The sequence below is a fragment of the Cricetulus griseus genome, assembly GCF_003668045.3.
Source record: "Cricetulus griseus strain 17A/GY chromosome 1 unlocalized genomic scaffold, alternate assembly CriGri-PICRH-1.0 chr1_1, whole genome shotgun sequence".
NCBI lineage: Eukaryota > Metazoa > Chordata > Mammalia > Rodentia > Cricetidae > Cricetulus > Cricetulus griseus.
This window is the reverse complement of record NW_023276807.1, coordinates 208,542,184-208,559,095: the sequence shown is the minus strand read 5'-3', so window position 1 is coordinate 208,559,095 and position 16,912 is coordinate 208,542,184. Positions and strand designations below refer to the sequence as shown.

General features: G+C 41.2%; 1 pseudogene and 1 gene segment (V, D, J or C); both read right to left on the bottom strand.

The window, feature by feature from the left end:
• Nucleotides 1-30: 30 nt before the first annotated feature.
• LOC100766251 lies at nt 31-3,315 on the bottom strand. The segment is given in 3 exon segments: nt 31-116; nt 2,831-3,172; nt 3,270-3,315. Coding segments are annotated over 3 exon segments (474 nt in total).
• Nucleotides 3,316-15,745: 12,430 nt separating this feature from the next.
• LOC118239705 lies at nt 15,746-16,331 on the bottom strand (annotated as a pseudogene).
• Nucleotides 16,332-16,912: the final 581 nt, after the last annotated feature.

The following is a 16,912-nucleotide window of genomic DNA, read 5'->3' as shown; positions in this document are numbered from 1 at the left end:
TGATTATATTAGGGGGCAATAGGTGGTGCTTTACCTGGGGTTCCTACTACTGGTTTGGCCTCCAGCATGGCAGAAGTATTCTGCTGGGGTGGGGGTGCCTTTGTAGGAGAGGTTGACTTGAAAAAAGGGAAAGGGGAAATTAAGTAATTATAATTTAATTTCAAAAAACAATTTCTTTAAAAAAGAAGCAAAAAGTGATACAAGACACCCAATGGCAATGGCAAATGAATCAAATTCCCCTGTAGTTTCATAGGAAGGCTTTAGATATTTTCAGATTTAGGGCTGGTAACATAGTGCTACCACATCTTAGTTTGATTGGGATATCTACAGAGAAGGAGTAAATCCTATGTCAAGGACCTTCTGAGTTACAGGAGCAATTTCTAAACCATTTTTGTGGCATGTGCTCATCTCAACTGCTAAAAACCATGAACAGATACAATTATGTACATGACAAGTTAATGTTAAATCATTGCAGCTCAAGTATTGTGTGTGTGTGTGCTACTGGCTACTTTGAAAGAATCATTGAAAGAGTCAGCGATGCCTACCAAGAATACACTCATCCACGGTTTCTAGCTGCAATTTTAGATGGAGACCATGACAAAGGAGACCGAAATTGTATTGCCAACAACATGATCTATACATAAAGTCTCACCATGTTTCATGTTAACAAGAAGCCAAAGCAGTGCCATACAGGCCACCAAACTCTACATGTAACTCTACAGACCTGAAGTTCTCAACCAGACCAGTTGTGCAGTGACAAAAATGGGAAAACCTATTGCCTGTGGGAGATTAGTTGATTTGAAAGGTACACTTGAAAAATCCTGGGGTGACATAGGTATTGTGACTTTAGATAAAATACCACTGCCTTCTCATTTCATTATGAAGAAAATCAAAAGGAAGAGATTAACATAGAAATATGTAAGAGAAATTACTTGGTATTAGAATCATCATATAAATTTGAAGATGGAGTTTCTGCTCTGCATAGTCTCACCAACCTTCAGTCTCAAATAAAAACGCTGAGGCTTATATTAATTATAAACTGTTTGGCCACTGGCTCAGACTTCTTATTGGCTTGCTCTCTCTTAATTACTAATCAATTTCTATTAAACTATGTATTGCCAAGAAGCTGTGGTTTACCTGTAATGCTCCATCTTGATACTCCTTCAGAGGCTACATGGCATCTCTCCATTGACTCTCTCTCTGAGTTCCTCTTCCCAGACTTCTTCTGCTACCCTACCTATGGCTATATCCAGCCTGTCCATTGGTCAAAACAGCTTTACTCACCAACCAATAAGAGAAACATATATTCACAGAAGGACATCCCCCATCATAAATTCTGTTTGTGTTCTATATCAAAATATTCATGTGTGCTTGTGTATGTGAATATGCTCATGTCTGTACGAGTCCATGTGTATGGGAGCATGGACAAGTACATGTGTATATATTTACATGTATGTTAATGTGTACATGCAGAGACCAGATGAAAACCTTGGATGTTGTTCCTCAGGTTATGACCAGCAAGCTTGTGTGTATGTGCATATGTGTTTTGAATACACAGTTGTGAGCATGAATGTGGAAGCCAGAGGTCAACCTTAGATGTCATTATTAGGGAGCTGTCCACCTTATTTATTGAAGACAAGCTCTCTCTCTTTCTCTCTCTCTCTCTCTCTCTCTCTCTCTCTCTCTCTCTCTCTCTGATACCTGGAGCTCATGGTTAAGCTAGGGTGGCTAATTAGTGGGCTCTAGGGATCTGTCTGTCTTCACACCGCCACACAGCCACCATGCCTAGCTTTCTCTCTCTCTCTCTCTCTCTCTCTCTCTCTCTCTCTCTCTCTCTCTCTCTCTGTGTGTGTGTGTGTGTGTGTGTGTGTGTGTGTGTGTGTGTGTGTGCGTGCTAGAAATCACACTCAGATGCTCATAGCTCCATGGTACCTACCCATTTCCTTTGTTTCACCAAGTATCAGCTAGAAAATTCTCTGTTTTTTTCCTTTTTATCATGAGTATTGTCATTCTCCTAGCTTGTATACCCAGAAGCATAACATCTTCTACAATTCTCCCAAGTACAGGGAGAAGGAACTAAAATTCCATACTGGAGGCAGTTAGCCCTAACACCCACTTGTGACATTCAGCTGTGTTTTTATCAGGGCACTGCTATGTTAGAATAAAAGAATTTATCTTTTATGTTCCAGTAGTAAAATCATATAAACCAATGTGAAAGCAACCTTTAGTAATGAAACATGCTGAAGGAATCATACCACAAACTCTCAAGTAGATTTGAAGAAGCTGAGATGGCCAAAAATAAGATAGTATTTTATAATTGCGAAGGATTCTTTGAAAAAAAATCAATGATCTCCAAATCCTTCTCTTAGGCTTCCAGGGTTCTGGGGAATTCCTTTAATGTATAACAATGCTCCAAATTATTCCTAAATATAAATATTAAAATTTTATGACAAACTGACCAGTACTTTTAGCACCAAAAGAAGAATTTATAGAAAAATCAGTATGAAGGACTCAGTAGTGAAGTCAAAGTGAAAACCAAAGCCTAAAGAGTAATTTTCACTTTCTGTGTAGACAAGACATAAAATGACAAGTGGAAGACAGCTTCTGGTGTTTACCTGCAAACAATCACTTAGTGATGATTCTCACTGATAATAACAGTCACCTCCACTCTACTGAATTATGATTGAGCATCAGATTATTTTGTAAATAAAACAAGAGCTTCTGAGACAAAAATAATAAAAGTGGATCTTGTTGCAGGAACAGAGTTGTGCAAAGGCAACTGAAAGAGATCCCTCAAAGACCCAAGGAGAGACCTTTAGTTGAGCTCTACTGCCATGGGTGTTTATGTTCAGCTCCCCCTGCAGCCACAGACACTGTGCACTCAGAGCACAGAAATACACAGCTGAATCGCTCAGGTGCACAGAGGCTTTCTTCAGGTGGAAGGAAGAGTCACTCTTGCTAAACTCAGCCTCAAAGCCTCTCAAGCCAGGAACCACGGGTTCTCCGGAGTAATACTTGAGGAGCAGCTGGAGCCCCTGCTGTGGGTACTGGACATACCAGAACAGGTGAGGCGTCATACTGGAGGAATAGTTGCATCTCAGCTGCAGAGAGGCTTCTTCAGTGACAGTGATGCGAGCTTGAGGCTGAGTCACTGACTGTGCTCTGGAGTCTCCTGCAAAGAAAACTGTCAGTAACTGTAGTGCATGCAGATTTCCCGAGAAAAGTCCTAATCCCGGGATACGGAGACCATAATGACACTATATACTCACTCAGGAGAAAGTGTACCCCCAGAACTGGGAGGAGCATCAGGAGCATGACTGAACACCTGGAAGGCTGCAGCTCTGTTGTGGGAGAAATCTCTGGAACAGGACAGGCGGGAGAGTGGCTGAAGAAAGCAAGAACTTGAAAATAGACGTGAGGAAGGGTCTGCTGGAGAAAAACAGCAACGCTGCCAAAATGAGCCTGGAAGGTTTTGTATATCTGATTCTTGCCACTTACCCTTGCAAAAACTCAGCCAGCTGCAAGAAAGATGTGAGCAGGTGGTGAAGATCTTCAATGGAAGATAGAACGCTGGTGAGTGCAGCAGCGCCCTCTGGAGGCCAAATAATGAAAAAATGTCCTGAGGGTCCAGGGCCTGTCACATGCTCTCCCTATTTCACAGACAAAGCAAAACTTTCACAAAGTATATTGCTTCTTTTCCTAATCTATGATGAGGTATTAATTCTATCCTCTGATATAAGTATTAGGAATATCATTTTGAAACCAGTTTGTGAAATGCACCCCAGACTTGAGATGCGATTTTCTCAGGCTGAGTTTGAGTGGCCACTACAGCTATGGCAGTGATGCATGATGGTACATATATCGCCCTTGGTGGATGCTCTGCAGCACAGAGGCAACAGAAAACACATGAAGTAAGATGCCTCTGCTACCCACGAGGAGATGTGACTCTGGAGGGGAAGGTTTTACATCTAGAATCAGGAACTACAACCCCGAGACCTTCAAGGATGGTGAAATTACTGTCTTTCAGGAAAGTAACTTGAGATGAAAATTTTGTAGCTTTTCCTGGAACCATCTTATGCATTGACTAAGTCATAATATGTATTTTCTTTGATTTCAGGAACAAGAAGAAGTTCTTCCCTTTGGCTTCCTCTCATCTATTCCTTCCTTTAGGGATGGTCTTTCCTGGAGATAGTTTTCCCATGCCTTTAATATGTGAATGTTTAGTCTACAAATGAGGCTGTGGAGAGTGTGTGCATGAGGGTGCATGCTCCCATTTCTTTCAGATTTCTCCATAACTTAAAGAAGAACCGTATAAAGTAGAATAAACCCAAGTTCACAAGTGTTAGAAGAATGAAGATCATCTAAGAAGTGTCAGATGTACAAGTGCTTCCAGAAGATGGAAGGCATTAGAGTCTTATTGAAGTCGGGTCTGGAGGAAGCCCATACAAAACACAGACAGGCAATTCCTGCTGGCTTCAGCTTCTATGTGATTCGCAGAGGCCAGCGTGTGTGAAACCCAAGGGCACCGCATTGCTTGGAGCAATGCAGCTTTCTTGTCACTGGTGGAATGCAGCAGCATTCTCCATCCTTGGTGGTGATAGAATCCAGTTCTCTTAGTTGCAGAGCATCAGAAATGCTCTTGAATTACAAATATTATATTCATAGTAAAGCATATTGATCAATCAGTTAGAAGATGACCCCGTGTCTAAAAGCCCTTGGCACACAACAGGAAGTCCTGAGTTCAGATTTCCAGAGTTCCTGTAAGGCTGGACATGGCAGCATATTCCACAATCCTATTTCTTCTAGAGAATCCTACTGGTTGTGTCCCCTTTGGGGTTCAAATGACCCTTTCACAGGGGTCTCCTAAGACTATCAGAAATATCAGATATTTACATTATGAATAATAAAATTATGAATATTACAATTATGAAGTAGCAATAAAAACAATCTTGTGGTTGGTATCACCACAACATAAGTAACTATATTAAAGGGGAACAACATTAGGAAGGTTGAGAACCACTGTTCTAGAGCAAGACTGGAAGTAAAGACAGAACCCAATACCAGGAAGCTCCTGGAGACTGCTAACCTAGAGTGCTGAAGAAGAGACCCTGTCTCAAACAAAGTAGAGTGTAAGAACCCACATCTCACACCATACATGCACCAGGCCATAGGAATTGTTTCACTCACACAACTGAATACAAATACATGCCCGCAGACACATTATACAGACTTACACACACATCATTCAAATAGATGAACACACAATCATCACACACACTATTGACACATAAAAATCACATGTTCGCACACATATTCACATATACATCATATACACCACATTGTACACACACACACACACACACACACACACACACCACCACCACCAACATGACCACCACCAAAACAGACATAGTGCCCAAAGAATATATATATTATATATATATATATATATATATATATATATATGAAACCACACTTGGAAGACTGAACTTTTAAAGGAACATTGTATATTTGAAATTAACTTTGAGCTTATACATTTATACTATGCTTTATATTGTAGTATCAGAATTAGTAGTGATGCTTTGTATTTCAAGAAGAAAGTTAATAAATTTGTACTCATTTTTGTCAATTTGAAACAAGCAAGCATACTTTGGACAGAGGGAACCTTATCTGAAAAAAATGCAGATCACATTGGCATGCAGGCAAATCTGTTGAGTATTTTCTTGGTTAATGAGAGTGTAAAATCCACTGTGGGCAGTGGGACTCCCAGTCTAGTTCTGTGTTACATAAAAACAACATACTGAGTGAGACATGAGAATCAAGCCAATAAATAGCATTCCTCTGTGGTTCTATTTCAGTTTCTGACTCCAGCCTTGAGTTCCTGCCCTGGCTTTTCTTGATGATGGACTGTTCCCTTGAGGATGGACTGTTCCCTTGATGATAGACTGTAACCTGCAAGCCAGATGAATCCTTTACTCTTCATGTGGTTTTGGTCAGATTTTATTTCAGCAGTAGGAAGTAAACTAGGAATGTTTATAAAAGAAAAACAGCTCTCTAAAATCAGTTTTCCAAGAAGGACAGAAGCTGAAAGTCTAGCCAATAGACTATGAAAGCTCCAGGGAGGAAACATTGGGTGTTTCAACCAAAATGGCAGAAACAAAATGGGCAAAGTCTTAATAGGCTTGGAAGGTAGATTTTTATTTTTACTTCATGAATATCTACCATCAGAAGTGAAGTTTCTCAATTTGTTAGAGTTTGTATTGTGAATGTTCTATTGAAATACCACTCAGACACTGTGCAATTCACCCATTTAAAGTGTATTCAGTGATTATGGTTTTACTCACAGAACTTTCTCAGCATCATCAAACAGATTTTAATAAAGTTCCCCAGCACAAAAATAAACTCCACACCTAGAGTAGTTCCCCATCTCTGTCACTCCAATCCCATCACAGACAGAGTTTTTTTAAATATATATATAACAGCTATTTCATAGAAATAGACATCTGTTCGATGTGGTCTTTGCAGGTGACATCTCTCAATTGATTTTGTATAGTTTGAAGTACATGTTGTAGCATGAATCAGTATCATTCCTCTCCATTGCATTCCATGTGTAGGATACATATTTCCATTCATCAGTTGACAGGCCCTGGACTGTCATAAATATGCAGATACGAGCACTTGGATACTACTTATGTGATACATACTTTCTCTTCTCTTTAGATATTATTAGGAAATGAGTTGCTGTTTGCCAAAGGAGCTACAATGTTTTCCTTTCCATGAACACTGCATAGGGATTCTACTTTTCCAACACTGTAGACAAAACTTGATCTATTATCTCTATCATGTTGCCTGTTTTAGTGGGAGTTGTGAGGTGTCCTGTTGGAGTTTGCCCTTTTCTATATTTCTATATCATTTCTATATCATTCTTGGAGGGCTGTCTATCCACATGTTTTTCACTTTTAACCGTGTTTTTGTCTTTTTCTCATAAGTACGGAGCTGCTAGTGCATTGTGGTTAGAAGCATGTTATTGAGTAAGAGATTTGCCAATACATTTTCCCATTGTGGGGCTCATTTTCATGTTGTTGATGATCTATATTGAATCATAAAGATCATTTCATCTCTCTTCCATTTCCTTCCCTTCCTGGTATAACATCTCAGAAGGATTTTCCCAATCCATTTCAAAAGGATCTACACCCCCATATTTTAGGCACATGTTTTATAGCTTAGTTATTTTATTACATTTCTAATCTAGGATCCATCTGGATTTATGTTTTATGTGTTGCATAAAAAAGAGGCATTGTCATACTTTCACATAGGACATCATGAACAGTGCCTGTATGAACTCCTTTGGTATGTTTGCTATCTATTTGTTTACTATGATACTAAGAGTGGTTTTTCTATAAGAAATATATTGAAATGATAAACTGTTTTAAAAATAGTAATAAGTAATCATTTTAATTTAACCTTGTATATAATAAGCAATAATTATAAAATTAATTTAATGTCAAAGAAAAACTCACTTGTAATAATTCTTTATTGGGGGCTGGAGAGGGATCTCAGTGCACAAAGTGCTTGTGCAATCATGAGGAGCTGAGTTCAGTCTTCAGATTAGAACCCACAAAAAACCCTAAAATTATAGATTACAATATACACTTGTAGTTACAGTACTGGGTAGATAGGGACAAGTGGTTCCTGGCCTTGCTGTGCAGTCAGTCTAGCTTAGTCAATGAGATCCAGTCACTGAGAGACCATGACTCAGGAAGTAAAGGTGGGCCCTGATTGTACATCCTGAAAGCCAAGTCTCATCAGTTCACTTAACTTTACCCTGTGCATACCACTTGCAATGTCCAGGCTTTCCACAGACATGGAACACAGGCAAAGGGTGGTTTATAAAGGTACAGGGGGGAAACCTGTACTAGGAGGAGGTGTTTCATTTTAATTGGCATGTCAATTAGGTAAGCCAAGAAGGCTTTTGATTGCTGGAGTTTGGTAGTCAGCCTCAGGAAGTGGAACTGGCCAAATAAGGGAATAGAGGTTGAAAAGTAATCTAAAGGTTTTTAGCAAGGCAAAAGAAATGGGGTAAAGGGTAAGGCTTGACAAAGCCACATGCTTGAGTGGGCTGGTGTCCCTTCAGAGCTTGGAGAGAGAGCTTAGAAGTTAAGAACAGGTATTTGCATGGGACATGATGGTGCATACCTTTGATCTCATCATTAGAAGGCAGAGGCAGGAGGACCCCAGTGCCTGCTTGAGGGGATACAGGAGCACTTGTCTTCCCTTATTGCTATGCAAATGACCCTCCACCACCCACAGACTTGACTCCAGCAGAGCTTTACAGACACATGGATGCTCCTCATGGTTCACTCAACACTCCACAGAGAGCTGACCAGGTAGTGGGACTCTATCACTATCTGATTTCAGTAATACATTAAGGAACATTGTTGTTTATATTATAATGGCTTTTTACACTATGAAATAACAGTTTTGTAATAAATATATTAAGTACTATTATTATTAAAGGGTAAGAGCCTTTGCATCATGAGTATTCTCTGCCAGTGACACAGAGATATCTTTGGAGTGGGGGCATCTAAATGGCATCTGACAGTCAACTAGGTCCTGATATATAATCCGTGATTCTCATCACGAGATCACGAAAAATGCTCTAGCATTTGAATGCTTTAGAATCAGAATTTCAAGATGTTGTAGACTATCCACCTCTGTAACAAAATACAGGAAATTCATGTTCCCAATAGTGGAAAATATATTTGTTGCCAGCCATGGTCACAGGTTAGTGTGCATGCAGCAGTGGCCTGGGGAGCACTGTGCACTTGCTGCACAGAAGTGTATGGCTGAGTCCCCAGGATGGGCAGCTGTGATGTTCAGGGAGCTATGTTTGTCCTTCTTACTCAGCAGGACAATGAGTCCATGTTCTTCTTTTTTCTGTCCACATTTGAAAGAACATTTATAAGCAACTGGAGACCTACCCCAGGCTCTTTTTTTCTGGTTTTTCAAGATTGTGAAACCTGCAGCTGCTTATCTGGGAGATTCTTAATCTTATTCTGAGTGGCTTGAAAGGGCAACAGGAGCAAAGGAGTGACCAAGGAGGTGTCCTCTCAGGTTGTGGTGTTGCTGCACATCATCTTAATGGATTCCTTCAGTTTCTATGGGAATCTGATACTAATGAGAAGGGAGGGAAACTACCGTGGCTATGCCCCAAACACTGAGTCATTCAGATGCTTCGGTTCTGGACACATGTGATCAGGACTTGGTACTACTGAGCTCTAGGAACAATAGGACATACCTGAACAACATCAGAAATGAGGTAACATTTTCCATCTAATCTACATGGCTGGGCTAGTGTTTTTTTCCCTCCAGGTACTGGGGACTGAATTGGAGAATGAGGCACATGACTAGCCATGGTATTTGAAGTCAGAGACATATTTCATGGACACCAGTGTGACCATAGCTGCCCTTTTCTCTGGGGCAGTCACTGGGTCCCTAGCATTTCCTCTTCCTTGGGCTTCTTCTTGGTACTCAGCATAGACTCCCATGGCCCTATGCCATTCAAGAATTCCAGTTCACTTGTCTTTATCTACCTGCAGGAACTACTGGGAAGGCACCATCCCAACTCTATACATTCAATGAGCAGAACCAGCAGATGGAGAAGTTGGAGGAACTCTCCATTAAGCTACAGAGAAAACATTTTGAGAGAATTGAGGTGAGTGCAATGCTGGCCAGTTACACCAAGAAAAATTTGAACAAAAGGTAATCATTACCCCCCAGTTCTCTGATGACCCTTTTGACTCCATAGTATCAAGCCAAGATTTCCTGAGTTCAGGGTGTCCTAGTTCCTACACTAATTTTCCTGATGCATCAGAGAGGCAGAAGTTTGAACCTGGGTAGTGATCGTTATCAAACTTTTTATAGTCTTCAGAAGCTGCTAGGAGAAATTCTCAATTACAGTCGATTATTGGGGTAGACAGTCATGACTTAAAACATTTAAAAATGGCTCTTAAAGGTGACAAGGACCTAAACCGTCCACGAATATTATCTGCTGAGGCAGAAAAAGAAATACAATGGGTAGAAAACAGAATATTGTATGCACACGTAGATCAGAAAAACCTTGATTTAGACTGTATTCTGGTCATCTTGCCATCCAGAGAATATCCTTCTGGAACTCTGATGCAGAGGGAAGACACTCAATTGGAGTGGATATTTCTGCCACATAAATAGAATAAAAGGTTAAAGACATATATAGAAAAGATTTCTGATTTGATTTTAAAGGACAAATTAAGACCTCCTCAATTGACTGGAAAAGATCCAGCAGAAATTATAGTACCTTTAACTAATGATGAAATTTCCTCCTTATGGAAGGATAAAGAATATTGGCAAATAGCTCTTACTGACTTTTTGGGAACAATTAGCAACAACTATCCCAAAACTGACAGAATTAAATTCATAAAAAAGACAGTCTGGATTCTTCCACGTATTGTAAGACAAACTCCCATTTCTGGAGTTCTTACCTTCTACACGGATGCCAACAAATCAGGTAAGGCTGGTTATAAAGCAGGTGAGGTAAGTAAAGTAGTTCAAAGTCCAAATATATCTGTAAAGAAGGCTTATGGATTTTACAGAACCTCTTCACATAGTTACTGATTCCCAATATGCAGAGAGAGTCATCTTACACATTGAGACTGCAGAATTCATTCCTGACATTACGGAATTAACCTTGTTTTTACAGTTATAGGAAACAATCAGAAACAGAAGCAATCCTCTATACATTACGCATATCAGATCCCATACACGTCTGCCAGGCCCACTAGCACAAGGCAATCATGAGATCATTTATTAAATGGTAGTGTGCTAGAAGCCTCAGAATTTCATAAAAACATCATGTGAATAGCAAAGGTTTAAAAAAGGACTTCTCCATCACTTGGCAACAAGCCAAGGAGATAGTGAGAAACTGTCCTACTTGTTCCCTTTATAACCAAACTCCACTGCCAGCAGGCTGTAATCCTAAAGGCATTCAGAGGAATGAACTATGGCAGATGGATGTCTTTCACTTTACAAAATTTGGAAATTTGAAATATGTGCATCATACTATAGATACATTCTCAGATTTCCAATGGGATACTGCTCTCAACTCTGAAAAAGCTGATTCTGTTATTACACACCTGCTAGAGATGATGGCAGTTATGAGTATACCTGCACAAATAAAAACTGACAATGCTCCAGCATATGTCTCCACAAAAATTGAACAGTTCTTCAAATATTCTAACATAAAGCATGTCGCCGGTATACCACACAATCCTACAGGACAAGCAGTGGTTGAGAGATCTAAAAGAACACTTAAGAAGATGCTCCATAGTCAGGCTTGTAAGTCAAAACCCCCCAAATATAGGTTGCATAATGCTTTATTGACACTAAACTTTCTTTATGCCAATGAAAAAGGACAAATAGCTGCAGAAAGACACTGGACTATGGAAAAAAACTGCTGAACTGAATCAACCAGTATACTTCAAAGATATACTAACCTTGGTATGGAAGCCTGGACATGTGTTACATTGGGGTAGGGGTTTTGCATTTGTTTCCACAGGAGAAGAAACACTTTGGGTGCCATCAAAGTTGATAAAGATTTGAGTTGAAAAAGACAAACCTCTAGACAAGGACAAGTGACAGGTATTTACTGAGGTATATCCCATAAACTAAATAGAAACCTCCCAAAGGAAAGGGAAGTGTTTTGCTTCTATCTTCACAGGAAAATTCATCTCCAGAAGCCCAAGAACACTACATGGGTAGATGCTTAAGAAGAGAAGATTGCTATAACCACCAAACAAAAGGAACATGCAATACTGTGAACTTTACAGCTGTCTCTCAAAGAACTCTATTTCTCTTTATTTCCTAGTCCCTATTCAAGTAAATCAATGCTGGATATAGAGTTGGATTTGGCTTTCCTCCCCTAAAATCTAAGCATGTTGTTTAACTAAACTTTAGAGTTTCTGTATTGTATCAAGAAGCCAATTGATGTAATACAGAACGAGAGAGGAATTTGGAGACTGTCTTTGTCTTTCTTGGCTCTTTCCTTCAAGGTGTACACCATCTCACAATCATTATTTTTCCATGATTGTCTTTCCCATATGCATACATATACAAGCAAACAATTCTCCACTAACGCTTGTGTTTGAGTCCCATGCAGCCAATGAAGGCCCACCTGACGGCAATCCCTGAATGCTCTGGAGAGAAGATATTGGGCTATAGCTCCTAGACTGCACTGGATCCAACTTACTCCATTTCAACTGACACTCCGATCAGAGCTTCAAGTGCTGACTTCAATCAAGTTGAGGATTTCAACTTAGATCTTCAATCAAGCAAATCCCATCTAACAAGGACTGGATACAATCCGTTAGAAACTTTCACTATACTAACATTTTCTTCCCACAGGACCCCACAAGGCTACCATCATCCCATTTCAGCAGGAAGTAACTTGGAGGATGCTATGCCCCATCCCACATTATTGTCTATTAGGGTACTGTAAGCCTAGTTATGAATGACTTTCCTATTGTTTAGGGTTGGGATTGGAAGGAGGTGTTCAGGTTTGGACACCTATTTCAGATGGCTTTAGGGTTTAGTTCAAATGGACATAGTTAGGATGTAACATAAGCAGATTGTTCTATCTTCTTATATTTCACCTTTATGATTGTTAATTTTGGATACTTTACACTGTTAAGTTTTAATCCTCTTTTAGACTAAAAGGGGAATTGTAGGGAGAAACCGTAACCATGCCTCCTAAGGGCTGGCTACAGGTGTGCCTGACCATGCCTGTCAAGGTGTTGTCTAGGTGAGGTCAGGATGATGTGGGCTAGGTTCTTAAGCAGTGGTGAGCACATAGTAGGCCCCTTCGCTCTGGCCTCCCTGCCTTGCTGCTCCTCACACGCTCTGGCTTGTGTTTGGCTGGTGTTTATCTGAATAAAAATATCTTGACCATATGCACTATGGATCATCTTCGTTATCGTTATAACCACCCTCCATGCCCTGAGAAAAATCCTCTCTGTGCCTGAGTGTGGACAGCCAGACTCACAGCAAACCTGGGAGCACAGCAACCCCAGCAGAGAGCACAGCAGCCTCTTCATGGTGCTTGTCTGGATGTTGGAGACAGAAACAAGTAACCATGCCCTGGGCTGTGGTGTCAGGATGGTTGTTGAATGTCCCTCCTCTTGCACTAGGCAGCTCCACCCAGGACCCCTGCCAGGCCAGAAAGTGCAGAGTTCCCTCCCAGATTTCTGAGCCTGAAGCTCCTCCCAACCAGACCAGGCTGAGAGTCTAGGTAGATCACAGTGTGGTGGGGGCATTTTGAGATTACTCTGGGGTTGTATGCAGTTATGGATTCTGAAAGCAGGGTGGGAAGCAGCCCCTCCCAATGAGAACAGGCTTCTGTCCCACACAGAGCCTGTCTTACTCAGGGAAGCAACAGCTAAAGTTTTAACTCAAGAATCAGGAGATTGTTGTGACTAAACCTTACTGGGGCCTGATGGATGGCTCAGCAGATAATGGTCCTTGTCTTTTCAAGAGGCCTTAGCTCCCTCCCCAGCATCCACACCAAGTGACTCACAGCTGCCTGTACCTCCAGCTCCTGGGGACCTGAATCTCTCTTCTGTCCTCCTCAGAACCTGTACCAAATTGTCAGACATTTGCATCAACTGTCATACACTTAATAAAAAAGAAAAGAAAAGAAAAGAAAAGAAAAGAAAAGAAAAGAAAAGAAAAGACAATGTTAACCTGTGAAGTAATTTAAGGGAAATCACTGCATCACTGTATGAGAAGAAGACACAGAAACATAATGATATAGTAAATATAAATGCAATGGCTTTATTGTTTTGGAATGCATATTAAAGCTGGGATTCTCCTGTATCAATCAAGGATTGTTCTGAATGTTGTTTAAAAACATGACCTCATAAGAAGGAAGTGGATCAGGGAAAGCTAACGGAGTTCTGCACTTCTGAGTGACAGGGCAGCAGTGATGGTGTGCTACTGCACATGGTGCCTGCAGGGAACAAGGAGCTGTGCGTCCTAACAGCAGTGGAATGCATTTTAAAGGTTTTACTGTGAAGTTGGCTGCTTGAGAAATGAAACTAGTAACGGAAAATAAACAGTCTACTCACAGTCTACCTTACAACATCTCCACCCGCCACTTTCTAAACACCAGCAAGTAATGTCCTACAACCCTGTAGTATATTTTTGGTGAAATCTTGAATGAGGTTTAAAAAAATGCTGCCCCAGAACGCTGTGCTGTTTCACTGGGAACAGAGACCCTCCCTTGGGGTGAGCTCCCCCACACAGCACTGATGCTGCAGGAGCATGAAGAACCCAGGTGGTGCCCAGCCTGTGCATCTGCAGCAGTGCTCTGGAGCTGAGGAGAAGCTACTCATCTCCTGTCCCTCAGGGTCAAAATTCTACTGAAGGATAAATCAGACCTTTTCTTTGTAAAACTGAAAACAAATAAGTGAAGCACTTTCTGGGATTCCACTTTCTCTGCAGGGTTCTCTTCACTGAACATGCCTGGTCTCTTACTCCAGTCTCAGATGGCTGGTGTCCAGCTCTGGACTTGCAACTAGGGGCAGAGGAGCACCCAGCTCCCTCAGTCCAGCTGTCAGCAGATCCTCAGTTGGAAGGTGATCTCATCCTTCCCACACACAGTCTGAAAGCCCTCCATGCCTGAGACAGGCTGGCATCCTGCTGTGAGATTCAGGAGGCTCTGAAGCCCAGGTTGGAAAGGATCCTGAGGGACAGTCTTCACTTTGATGAACTCAGGGTCAAACATATATCAAACTAATGAGAGTCTTAGTTACTGTGCAGTCCCTTTGTCATTCTTATAAAACACAACAGAATTCAGAATTTTCACCTGTGGCATTCTAGGTGATTGCCACAGGAAAAGACTGTACCATACGTAAACAACAGGGGACAGGAGCTAAGAGTGTTGCTTTCCAATTCCATTACCAGATCTTCTCCTCCTCTCTCAGTGTGTGTGTGTGTGTGTGTGTGTGTGTGTGTGTGTATGTGTGTGTCTGTATTTGTCACTCTGTCTCTCAGAAGGTAAGGCCTTGTCAGTGGGGGTGTGTCACTGGTGGTGGGCTTTGGAATCTCAAAGCACAGGTCAGGCTGGCCCAGCCTCTCATTCTCTTTGCCTCTTGTTGGTGATCAGAGGTAAGCTTTTAGCTACTGCTCCAGTGACATGGCTGACTGCCTGCTACTATGCTTGTCACCATGATTATTGTGGCTCACCCACTAAAACTGTAATCAACCCCCAATTAAATGCTTTCTTCTTTAAGTTGTCTTAGTCATGGTGTCTCTTCACAGCAATAGAACAGAAACTGAGACTGGAAGTTATGCTGAATTCTCCATAGCATGGACCAAGGAGAGAAAGAATCTAAATAAATTCTGGATGCCAAAGCATATTTTTAAAAACTAGAGTCTATGTTCCTCACTTGGTCTTAAATTGGTGAGCTAATGACAGAAGATTGATGGAGAATTTAAACCATTAATTTCTGTAGGACATCTTGGCAGAGATAAATACCATGTTAGGGTTTTCCTGGAGGTGTTTTCTGTGAGAGGTCCTACGCTTAGGGAGAGAACAGTAGTTCTGGGGATCAAGGCCTTGGTGGTCTCTTGCAATGACTTCCATCCTGTCCTACCAAAATATGCACAATTTCCTAGGTTTCTAAGAATGTGCACTGAGATTTGGTGTTGTTTTTCAGAATGCTGTGTAAACCCCACTGAGAGAAGGCCCACAGGCCTCCCTCACAGGGCCGCTCCCCTCAGCCCTCCTGCACCTTGGTTTGTGTGCAGCTTCCCCTGCATCTCCCTCACTGTGTCACTCAGAGCACAGTAGTACAGGGCAGAGTCTGACAGCTGCACTGAGGATTTCTCCAGGTGGAAGGAGCTGTTGCTCTTATGGAGAGAGGCGTGGAATCCTTGGTGCTCTGTCTTCTTGTCTGTGGAGCTCCTCAGGAGCATCTGAGGGGCTTTGTTGAGATATTGCACGTACCAGAAAAGGAATGAACCTGAGTAAGTAGCCTGATAGGTGCAGCTCAGCATCATAGGTGACCCCTCTGTGATAGTAACCTGGCCTTCTGTCTGGGTCACTGAGTCTGCCTTGCTCCTCCCTGAAAATAAAAAAATAAAATAAAATAAATAAATAAGGAGAAATCACGTTGCTATGTGAGGAAGAAGGTAAAGGCTCCCATGGCTGTGAGAAGATGATGTCATCAACACTTAGGTAAATGTAACTCACCAAGCATCAAGAGGAGCAGCAGAACTGGGCAGGTGTCAGGAAGCATGTTCACAGAAGACAATGACACTTGGTTCTTGAGTTCACCAAACTCACAGGACAAGTCTCCTCAGGACTTTCCTGAAACTCCTCACTCATGAACAAGGACCTCCTTCTGCACAGTGACAGTCTGTCATGTGAAGCCACTACCTGATGAGACTTTAACCACATCTGAAGAGGCAGCGCCCTCTGCTGATTTCCCTTCAAACAACACCACAGATGTCTGCTCAACACACTGAATAAACTTGAAGCTTCACCAAAAGAGGCAGGTCTCATGTCCACAGTGGATGTTTGCAATCATAAATGCTACTGAACTGTATGTATCCTATCATATTTTATCTGAAAAATATTCACAAAATAATATATATTATCTTAATATTATATTTTAATTGCATGAATGCACACACACTTCTGATAAAAATGTATCTACTTAATCTCATTTTCTTAAGGAAAGTTATGCAATGAATTTTGATTATATCATCAGCATCCTATACACCTGCCAGATCCATCCACTCTTCCCTACAAACCGGTCCCTCAAACTTTAAAATAAACACTTAAAGATTGCATTACAGTTTGTAGCAGCCATATATC